This window comes from Lytechinus variegatus, chromosome 9 (assembly GCF_018143015.1).
Source record: "Lytechinus variegatus isolate NC3 chromosome 9, Lvar_3.0, whole genome shotgun sequence".
Lineage (NCBI taxonomy): Eukaryota > Metazoa > Echinodermata > Echinoidea > Temnopleuroida > Toxopneustidae > Lytechinus > Lytechinus variegatus.
In genome coordinates, this window is record NC_054748.1 from 29,794,696 (window position 1) to 29,806,449 (window position 11,754).

General features: G+C 37.1%; 1 protein-coding gene across 2 annotated transcripts; it reads right to left on the reverse strand.

The window, feature by feature from the left end:
* Window positions 1–782: 782 nt before the first annotated feature.
* Window positions 783–9,409, reverse strand: LOC121421689 (protein fem-1 homolog B-like). 2 transcript variants are annotated; one of them, XM_041616474.1, is made up of 4 exons: window positions 9,108–9,409; window positions 6,469–6,735; window positions 4,106–4,183; window positions 783–2,110 (listed from the first exon to the last, which is right to left on the reverse strand). In XM_041616474.1, the coding sequence occupies exons 2-4, from the start codon at window positions 6,637–6,639 to the stop codon at window positions 1,310–1,312; spliced, it is 1,050 nt and encodes a 349-aa protein (XP_041472408.1). In that variant the 5' UTR covers window positions 6,640–6,735; window positions 9,108–9,409; the 3' UTR covers window positions 783–1,309. The 2 variants fall into 2 exon arrangements, with proteins under 2 accessions (XP_041472408.1, XP_041472409.1); XM_041616475.1 differs by lacking the exon at window positions 9,108–9,409 and adding an exon at window positions 7,822–9,028.
* Window positions 9,410–11,754: the final 2,345 nt, after the last annotated feature.

The following is an 11,754-nucleotide window of genomic DNA, read 5'->3' on the forward strand; positions in this document are numbered from 1 at the left end:
TCCTTGGCAAATTTTAGTCAAACCCGACATTGTATATTAGAGCAATTGTGATAGATGATAAACGTGATAGCAGCAACCCATGTTCGGTACATCGGTGACCTTTTAAAGGAAGTGATCTTCACCACATGAAATGTATTCATCCTACAAAAGGATATCCCAAACCAAGGACCTTTGTTACTATTCACCCGCAAAAAAATCAAGATATATCGTTCTATATGCATGGTGCAAACCGGGATTCGTGCAAATTCCTCTTATACCCTTTTTAGACAGGCTAAAATTTCCTTAACCCCGTACTATTGGTGGGGCTAAATGGCAATTTAGCCCCACCTATAGTACGGGGTTAAGCTTAGCCCACTTTCGTTTTACACAGCGTTTTTGCAAAGTGGGCTAACCCCACCTATAGTACGGGATTATTTGGCCCTGCAAAAAAGCAGGGTTATCCCACCAATTGCGGTGCTAAGAGCAATAGTACGGGGTTAAGATCGCATGTGTAAAACGAAAGTGGGCTAAGCTTAAATAGTACGGGGTTAAGGAAATTGCGAGTGAAGCACTTGTACTACGAATGATCGACAAAAACCACTAGTCCGGGGTTAGCGAGTTTCGTGTGTAAAAAGCAAGCATTCCTTATCCGGGGTTAGCAATAACAATTTGGCATGTGTGAAAAGGAAAAAAAATAGTACGGGGTTAAGGATAGTACGGGGTTAGCGATAGTCCGGGGTTAAGAAAATCCTGTGTAAAAAGGGCATTAGAGATCCTCATTATGTTGATAGTCCTTTTTGGTATAAAAATATTATTTTTTATAATACAGCAGGATACAATGAAAAGAGATATACCACAAAAGCTTAAAATCTTGGAGGGCCTTCACCAAATTTTCCTTGACAATAAACAAAAGTGAGCGCAAAGTTGTTTCTAAATAATGATATGATTAAAAAAAAAAATATTTCCCTCGCGGTGGTATTGACGGCGGGCAAAAATAGAAAAGGTGAGGGATTATGCACCTCAAAACTTCCCAAACAAACCAACACCTTTATGGTTGACCCTGTAGGTTAAACCCTTTGAATTCGACCCAGTCGAAGATGCCATTCCCCGCACTGTACGTAGAAATATGCCTATAAATTGCACAACGATACAGTGATGAAATATAATTGAATATAAACACTTGAGCAGGTAGAACTATGGAAATATCCAAGGAGCATTAGGTTATGCAAGTTCTGCTGCAATTAGCATTATAACTGTATAAAGTCTACAGGCTCACTGCGTTTCCTTGGTATAAAAACTCAACTATCAAATAAATTCTATTGAATAAGTATCAAGGGGTTGCTATCTCGTGAACCGTATCCATCCCGTTGTTCTCTGCAATGTCTTCAATTTTGTCTGCGACTGTTTTCTTAGATTTCTTGTTCACAGACCACTTTAGCTTCCTGAGTTCATTGGGATTCGTGAACTTCTGAGTCCATGACGTTTTCCGCGGTGTTTTCTCCCCTTCCTGTGACTCGTCGGAACCATTCCGTTCTTTGACGTCACTTTCTAGTTTCTTCCTCAGTTTTTCCTGCGCGGTCAGTTGTTCTTCAGGACGTACTTCCGGGAGGCACATAATGGCGCGCGCCACTTCAACATTTCCGGATGCGCACGCGGCGGTGAGTGGTGTCTGTCCTGCCTGGTTGACCGACATCTGAGCGCCCGACGCCACAAGCGTGTCTATGATCTGCGGAAGCGGACCGTTCTTCAAGACATACATCCTCTGCTTCAAGGCCAGTCGATGCAGAGCGGTGTTTCCATCCATGTCTTCCAACCTCGGATCAGCATGGTAGTTCAACAGCAGCCGCACAATGTACAACGAATACCGCTCACAGCCGACCATCAAAGGTGTGACGCCCTCTTTGTTAAAACTAGCGTTAATGTCCGCACCGTGTTTCGCCAAGAACCGTATTGATGTGACGTCACCGCGGTAAGACGCCACTGACAGCGGAGAGCATCGGTTGATATCGGCCCCTCGTTCTAGGAGGCAGTTAGCCATGTCAAGGTTCTGTTGTCGGATTGCGGCGCATAGAGCGGTTACCTCAACTTTCTTTCCTTCTACGGTGATAAACCCCGTCTGATTAACATCGACCTGAAAATAAGAAAACCAAAAGAATAGAACAGGGATTCTCAAATGGTGGCGCGCGCGCCACTTGTGGCGCACCGAGCCTTGCGGAGTGGCGCTTGGGAGCCGGTATAAAAAAAAAGAAAAAATAAGGGAAAATTGGGGAGAAAAAAATGTTTCTACCAGTAACCTGGAAATAAGGATTTGGTGATCATTTTAATACAAAGAGAAAACAAAAACTCTTTATTTGATACTTAATTGTTAATTGATTTCTTCAAATTTTGTCCAATTTAGCACCGCGATAACCCCTTATTATGGAGGATCGATGGTGTTCTCCTTTTTATTTATTCTATGTACAAAGTTTATGTGCCACACAAGTGATTTGAAAACTCTGTTTTTAGGATTTCTATTTCAACGGTGAGAAATTTTGTATTTCCAGAGTATACGTTTTGGTTAAGAGTTAAACATCAAATGATATGATATTCAAAGAACATCCTGATCATAAAAGAATATGAATTTGGGACATAACAAGCAGAAACTTTGTTTCCGGGGCCGATTAAAATCCAATGTTGTAAAAGTGAAATACATGTATGCTCAGATGTATTGGCTGCCGTGATTGCATGCCTGCATGCACTCTTGCTTAACACGAACTGAATGAATGATACCGCAAGTGAGTTGTAGAGGGAGAGGGGCAGTTTGGGGGCGTTTAATAGTGTAGTGCAACGCCTAATTTTCAGCCCTTGCAAAATCGGGGGACGTAACTTCAGCCACTGGCGTACAGATGGGGGTGGGGATTGGGGGCCCCACCCAAGTGTTTCACGGCCAAGAAAAAAAGGGAAGGGAAAGAGTGGAACATTGTATCATTTTCTTAAATATTATGTCAAAATACAGAATTTTGTATTGAAAAGTTCAATATCTTTGCTTCAGCTGCCATATCTAGCCCCCTCATTTTTTTTTTACTCATTGCGCCACTTGATTTAGCCAATATATCTGGTGCTGAACAGTCTGAACTAGTAGTATCATTGGTATATGATGTGAAAAAGTCACTGGTCATTTTTCTTTTAATATTAATATTGTGTAGTTTGTTGGCATTTGTATTCTTCTGTTGATATTAGAGCCCCTCTGGGCAATTTAAAAGGCTTCATATTCCAAAACTTCTGGGGGCTCTGCCCCCTCGACCCCCACCAGGGGCCCCTGGACCCACTCCGCTGATACATTGCTGGTTTGCGTATAATGGATAGTGGAGCATTATAGATTCTAAACAAGAAATGTGGCGCTTCAAAAAAAGTAATTGAGAATGGCTGGAATAGAAGCAGGATAAAAAAAATGGGTTGCTATTAAGCAATTGATAATCGTTTCTTCAAAATTCTTATTTTAAGCGGAAATTTTAAAGTGCCATCGACTTGATAAGATGGCGATAAATACGTAATCTTGCCCCATCTTGCCAAGTTGGCATATAAAAAAGTTTTATGTCTACTTGCTGATATAGAACGGGATCTCGAATAGTCACCCCCCCCCCAAAAAAAAAAAAACCATTGTTTGACGACTGACGAGTAGTTTCATTATTTTGGAACAGCTTTTCGGTCTGTATTCAGACTGTGTTTATTTTTGTTCCTACCATAGCAATCTAATCATCTTGGCCCAAAAAAGAGTAAAACTAAACAATCACACACAATGGCGAAGATATGCAAATCTTTATCCATATAAGCACGGAATATTGTTAAGGCCATTTTATTCTCAAAATTATTAATAATAAAAAAGATAGTTTAATTCGTAATCTGAAAATCAAGAAAATACTGTGTATGATTTTCGATACTATCAATACTTTTAAATGGTCACACACGAATTAATTTGTTTCAATGCAGTGGACAAAGTTGAATGAAAATAATAATGATAATAATGATAATAGTAATAATAATATCAATAATAATAGTAATAATAATACTACTACGACTAATAATAAGTATAATAACTTTGTATTATATAACGCTTTTCGTGAAATCCATATCAGAGGGAATATACCTTGTATTCTTCGAGTAATTCATCGATGACATTAATATGACCGTGCCAGGCGCCAGCTATAAATGGAGTAAATCGGACCTGAGAAAGAAAGATAGAATTAAAGGTAGGTGTTAAGTTATTACAGCCCATTGAAATATTGATGGTAGAAGTGGTAGTGGGAGTTTTTCTAGTCCTAGTGATTATGATCTAGTAGTAGAAGTAGTAGGAGTATTAGAAGTAGTAGCAGAGGTATAGCAGCAGAAACAGCATCAGTAAGAGAAGCAGTAGCAGTAGTAGTCGCAGCAGCAGTAGTGGCCGTAGCTGTAGTCGTAGTAGTAGTAGTAGTAGTAGTAAAATAAGTAGTAGTTGTAGTAGTATTAGTATTAGATGTAGCAGTAGTAGTAGAAGCAGCAGCAGCAGCAGTAGTAGTAGTAGTAGTAGTAGTGTTGGTAGTAGTAGTAGTAGTAGTGTTGGTAGTAGTAGTAGTAGTAGTAGTAGTAGTAGTAGTAGTAGTAGCAGCTGTTGTTGCTTGTGTTGTTTTATGCTTGTAGTAGTTCTTTTTGCTATTGTTGTTTCATGATATTACACTATTACATTACCTCTAATAAATTGGGTCGGTTACTACAATGTGCAGGGCTGAGCGATAATTTGGTTACGAACTCTCTTATACGCAAACCCACTTTTCTTTGAAAAAAAAAATCTTCACTATTTGTCCCTATATGGAATCTCCATTTTCACGGTTCTGCGAGATACGTCGTTTTCCATATACTTATAAATTAATAGACAGTTGTAAGCATTTAGTTCTTGTGAAAGTAAACTAGATTCCCTTGAAAAGACTCATAAAATGCCATTCTTTGGTGCATCTATTCATGATTAACCATTGTTATGTAACCAAAATATACAGTCCATATGTTTAGTAGCCTTTGCGCAGAGCTATTGTAAACATATTGACTGCTGATACAGTCATATGAATAAAACCGACTCCAAACCGACCTATGATATGTCGTTGGAAATAACGTAATAGATTTGATCGGACTAGAGTCAGTTTCGTTGGTGTGACTGTAACCAAAACCGACTACAAACCGACCGATGGTATGTCATTGGTAATAACACAATAGCTCTGATCGGTCTGGAGTCGGTTTCGTTGGTGTAACTGGGCACAAGTCTCGCTGGTTGAAGGCAACCTTGATGCCTTGGACTTTAAAGTCATACATTTATGAGCGGGACATTGTGAGACCCTACCTATCTACTTCTTGATCAAACAAGTACGGGTTGTAAAACACATTCCATTGGTTTTTTTAATCCTTTTTGTAAAATACACACACACACTCACCCTCAAACACAAACGCGCACACCCTCACACACACACACACTCACTCAATATGCACACCCCGCGCAAACACGTACATACCCCTTATCTGATACAAAGAGACTACATGTATATCTCTGAGCGAAAAAAACAAAACCCAACAAGAAAATCATATTCTCAATCATTTTTAAACTAAATATTAGAACTATTCAGAGCTTTATCTCTCTTTTTGTTAATTTAAACACTGTCTGTCTATGTTTTCAAAACACAATTCTTTTGTAGCGTTGAGGAATAAAAGGGTCAGGTGCGTTCAAACGTCAATGCCGGGGCAATTGACAATAGTTGAACTTTTGCCCTATCTCTTTACTTTGCAAATATACTCATTTGTCATTATACTCATCGTTCAAAATCAATTACTGTCAACACCACAAAGATATAATCTAACCGCTGGTATTTGGATCAAATTTATCTTGATACTATTCCTGCTAAATAATGAATTTGTGTGCCCATGTAGGTTTGTTTATCTCAAAACTGGATAACTTCTGAAAAGGCTGTCGACTTATCACTTATTTTTTTTGCTTTGGTTTTGCATAGATTAAAAAAGTATATAAACACACTTTAATCCGTTGCATAATGCATTATCAACTGCCAATTGTGACGCTGCTGTTCTGCTATGGATTCCAGAGTAAAGGAGAATGAAATAGAAAAAAAGAAAGGAAAATTGAATTGAAATCGATAGCTCTACATGTAACGTAGTTCATAAAAATATAAAACCAATATACACTTTAAAAAAGGGTTTACCCAATATTGGGTAAAATGGGAACATGCATGTTGGTTGGGTAGAAAGATACCCCATATGTTGTAAAAATTACGCAATGTTGGGGTGAAATAGCCCAATTTTGGGTAAAAAAAATACCCAGCAAACATGCATGTTCCCTTTCTACCCATTTTGGGTAAAAATTTACTTAATGTACTTAATGTTTTTGGAGTGTAGAGCTATCTAAATAATGATCATGATGATATATATAGTTAGAATACATTGAACACATGGATACTCATGGAAAGGTTTACTTACATTTCCAAGGACATCATTGTATCTTTCTTGCGATACGTCATACAAAGCTTCGGTGACCTCCTCCGGTTGCCGCCCTTTGAACAGCCCTTTAAACTTTTCCGATTCGCCCGACTCTGCAGCGATCAGGACCTTCCTTGCCAATGCATTGTAATTAGACTTAAGTCCTTCCATGCTGTCCGAGGCCTTCTTCTTTCTTTGATTGTTGAAATGTCCTTCGCAAATCGGTGAGAAAGGTGTCCAACTATGCTCTTCTCACTGACCGGGAAACTATAAATAACCAACACAATAACAAAAGCGTTGCTCTAGTCACATCAACGAAACACACACCAAACCGACCGATGGTACATGTCATTGGAAATAATGTACTAGGTTCGATCGGTCTGGAATCGGTTTCGTTGGTGTGACTGAACCGAAACCGACTACAAACTGATCGATGGTATACCATTGGTAATAACGTAATAGTTTTGATCGGGTTGGAGTCGGCTTTGTTGGTGTGACTGTAACCGAAACCGAATCCAAACCGACCGATAGTATGTCATTGGAAATAATGTACTAGTTTGATCGGTTAGGAGTCGGTTTCGTTGTTGTGACTGTAACCGAAATCGACTCCAAACCGATCGATGGTATGTCATTGGTAATAACGTAATATATTTGATCGGTCTGGAGTCAGTGTGACTGTGCATTAGGTTACGTGTTGAAACGGGAAAAAATGAAGAAAGAGACAAAAAGGAAGTGAAAAAATAAAGGTTCGAGTGTTTACGTTTTCAATACAACAAAACTTTCCTGGTCATAAATCTTGGTATTGTGGGGCTATAGTTCTCCGTGTAAATAGTTTTTCCTCATTTTACGCACCGTCCTTCGTGAAAGGCCGCGATGCTGGATTCTTTGTTCATTTCAATATAACTCTGGTATTGGTTGAATAGGCTAATTAAATAAGACATGGGAAAGAATAACTCAATCAAAGAAAGAGAGGAGAAAGGGAGGAGGGAGAAGGATAGAGTGAGATACCGTTCAGAGAAGGAATGAGAGAAAGGGAGGGAGGGTGAGAGAGAGAGAGAGAGATAGAGGGGGGGGGGGGAGACAAACGAATACCACAAAACATGGTTGATGGAACATTATATACCGAAATCCTTCAAGACAAAATTTATAAATACAGAAAGGGTGGAAATAACGTATATTAAGCAAACAATGACCATCCTATTATATCAACAAGAACAAACGGAATGAAGAAGTAAAAAATAGGGGAAAGAAGAATGTAAAAAAGAATTCAAGAAAAAAATAATAAAGAAGGGGTAAGGTTAAGAAGAAAGAAGATAACGCAAGGGGAATAACCACTATAACAGCATTCCTCACCTAGTTGCTGGCAATGACTTTCCGTACACGATATTATGACGACGAATTTATAGATCAAATTTCCTTGAAAAAGAGCACATTTTCATTCTTTACGAAGGATCCGCACATTCATGATCAAACTATATCCACAATCTGGCTAATTAAGTTTAAAACATCTCCAAAGAATTGTCTTAACTGGATCTGGTACGAAGATCAGCCGATTTGAACAAGCTGAAATATTTACTATCACATATAAATCAATGTAGATCTGTTTCGTTATACACAAAGCAAAACTAATGAAGTGAGAGATCCCCTCCATCTAAAGGGAACTTTAAATACCGAAACATCTCGTAAACATCCGCTCATACGCGGACGGGGAATACCATCACACAATGATTATGAAAGATATATTACTAAGCATTACAACGCGAATAGTCACGAGCCTCGAATGTTGTTTGATCATCGAATACAATACAAAGGTGAACATTTTCTTCAGGATATGGATGAGTAATGCGACACTCTTTTGGCCCCTCTGCTACGTGGTTTATATATAGATCCTGGAATAATGCCTGTCCCATTGTAATATCCGAGCAAAAGATGTGTTAGTATAATGATAACCATGACGAATTTGTGCCTCTTAAATCTCTTTACGACTGTATGTTTGATGATCCTCACCCATACCCCCTCTCTATCTTAATTGATAAATGTGTGAACTCATGGAGGTGTAATGGGGATAAATTAAACGCAGAAATACACATTTATAACATAATAAACTACAGAAACTAATATAATTTCTGAGAACAAGACAAGATATTATGGAATATTTGGCCTTAAATTCAGAAGTTATTATAATAATACATGTATTTTTTTTTATTTATATATGGCCTTTTGCCGGTGTAATGAAGCCTATTTTGATCTGTATTATTTGCCAGTGCAATATTAGAGCGTATGACATGATATGCGCTGAAATCACCAATTTCCCATAGGAGTTTGTTCAACACCCTCCGGGCAATATCCTGGCACATTGCACGGTCCAATGGGCAATGGTTCTTAAAGATAATAATTATATTGGCTGTATTTCTTCATGGGATAGCAAAAATATAATTGTACACGCTAGGTTAAAAATTAACTTACACCTACGCGTTTCAGTATGATATTCCATATATAGCTGTATAGTTCGTGCATTCTCATTCCCAACCATGCGATATGATATTACTATTTTCTGAAGGGTTATAGTAGGGTCTCTTAAAATCAACTAATGATTGTTAAAGACTATGCACACTACTAAACGCGATTACTATACTCACCTCAACTTCTGTGATGTATTAAGGCCATATAGGTTTCCTCTGCAATGCGAATCGAAATCTGATTAATAATCTTTCAGTTCACTTCCTCAACATCACAGCCTCAGGCTTTATACAAATTCTACTTCCTTTCTCGTGTCCTTTTGTTTTAATTCCATGGATATCCTTTCCATAATATATAGAGTTCAGTATGCTTGTTGTAGCGCTGATTATAAGTTAGTTTTGAAGGAAAAACCCCACGACAATGCAGTTCGTAGTTAAGCCATAAGTTATATGATCGTGTATGAAATTATGAATGCTCATGCGCCCATGTATCGAAGCGAAACTAAAGTAATTCGAAGTCTTCTCAGAATAATTATTGAGTGGGCAAGGCTTTGTATCAAAGGTTAAAGATTTGGTTTACTGTAGTTTTGTTTACTAACTTCGTACGTAGATTAGCTGTTTTTCAGTGGCGAATCCAGGCGACGCCAGGGACGCTCTCTTCGATGTCAGAGTGACACATTAAACATTCATATGGGAAAAACTAACTAAAAGAACTTTGTCATCTGCACCAGAGGTGTCGATGGGGGGGGGGGGGGCGGGCAGGGGTGATCTCCATGAAAAAATGGGGGGGGGGGGCAATGATTTAAATGTCTTGAAAATATGTTTTTGAAAAGCGTTGGAACATTATACACCATAAAACTACAATAGGCATTCAAATATTAAAATACAACATTGTTAAATAAATCCCCTCACCCGAAACAAATATAGATTGACGCCGCTAATTTGAAATTGTGGATTCGCCTTCGCGTTTGTGATAAGATATCATACATGTAGTGTTCATACAGCATTGTATTAAGTATAATCTTGAAAGATATATACGCATATTCAACAATGTATGAAAGGGAATTCACATTCGAAAATAAAGTGTTGTTGTTTCTTGAGTGCTCCCTATTCGTAGACAAAATATTCATTTTCATCAAACCTATTTATCCTCTTGTTTCTTGGGCAACTTGAACACTATATACTATCAGGGGCGACAACATGGTAGTTTCTGGGGAGGGGTGGTCACACGACCTGAATATGTCGTACTTTTAAAATTTGACAGTAAGGGTATAATCATTTCTTCCTGGAAAAGCCACTGTAATGGGGAGAAAGATGATACACAATTCATGTCCTTGTCAAAGTTTGATTGCTTTATATATTATATTCTATAATATTTCTTATTTCTCCAACTTTTCAAATACAAAATATCAAAGAAAACACATATTACATAAAAAAAATATTAACAATAAGAAATAAAAACGGAATCATAGATGAATATTGTATTCAATTTTGTCAATATATATTTGGTGTCTTCTATCAAAGGAAATCCCTGTTATTGTGATTCCCCTAAAATCCCATTACTGAAACTCATTTTCCCATCCATTTTGGGCTTGCAGCATTTTCAATGTGTGTTTGGTCTATTCGCCAGAGCATAAACTTGAATTAAAATACACATCCCCGAATAGCAAATTTTACTATTTTTTCTGAATTTTTACAGATAAATGATAACACGAGGAAACGCTCAAATTGCCAATGAATATTAATTACAAAAATATTTGTATGAAATTAGAAAAAGACTTTATCAAATTAATTTTTTTCTGATTTGTTCGTAAAAGAAATTGAATTTGACCACGTCTCTCTTAATGACGTAATTTGCACTAGAAAACGGTTGATCAAAAAATTAAAATGCTCGATGTAAAAACCTGTTTGGGAAGAGGGAGGCACAATCAACTAATCAATCAATCAATCAATCAATCAATCAATCAATCAATCAACCAACCAATTAATTAATCAATCAATCAATCAATCAATCCATCCATCCATCAATCCATCAATCAACATATCAACCAATCATTTAACTTATCAATCAAAAAATAAATAAATAAATAAATCAACCAATCGGTCAATCAACCAATCAAATATTCAATCAAATCAACCAATCACTCAATGCCATTTCAGGAAAACAAACGAATTTTCTTCTCCCGTAATTCCACCTTGTTTAAAGACAATAATCATGATAAAATCATGAGATCAATCAATCAACCGACCAATCAACCGATCAATTAGCCAATCAATTAATTAATCATTCAACCAATCAACCAATGAATCGATCAATCAATTATTTAATCAATCAATCAATCAATGAAACGGCCAATCAAATGTTCAATCAAATCAACCAATCACTCAATGCCATTTCAGGAAAACAAACGAATTTTCTTCTCCCATAATTCCACCTTGTTTAAAGACAATAATCATGATAAAACACAGGATGTATTAATCATAATTTCATATACTAATTATAATATTTACAGGATAAGCATATCAATGAAAAGCTAAAAACAAATACGAGAAGGTATTATAATTCTTTCCTTCCCTTGTGAATGTAAGAAACCATTTAACTCATAAACCATGTGACGAATTTTGAGATGTGAAACTATGTTCACTGAGAATGAAAGAGGACCCATCTTTAATCTGTATTGGCAAGAATCAAAATTTTAAAACAATATATTTAAATGTTGACTAATTGTAATTAATACAAGACATAGATTAGGTTTAATATTTAGATTATAGATGGCTCATTAGCATATCATTCATGATGCATTATATCAAAAATATATCAGGTTTG

Bases quoted from the DNA above. Each gene is read 5' to 3' on its own strand.
- LOC121421689 (XM_041616474.1), bottom strand. From the start codon at position 6,639: ATGGAAGGACTTAAGTCTAATTACAATGCATTGGCAAGGAAGGTCCTG. The intron at 4,184-6,468 runs GTAAGTAAACCT...TTTCTTTCTCAG, and splicing joins ACAATGATGTCCTTGGAAAT to GTCCGATTTACTCCATTTAT. The intron at 2,111-4,105 runs GTATATTCCCTC...TCTTATTTTCAG, and splicing joins AATTACTCGAAGAATACAAG to GTCGATGTTAATCAGACGGG.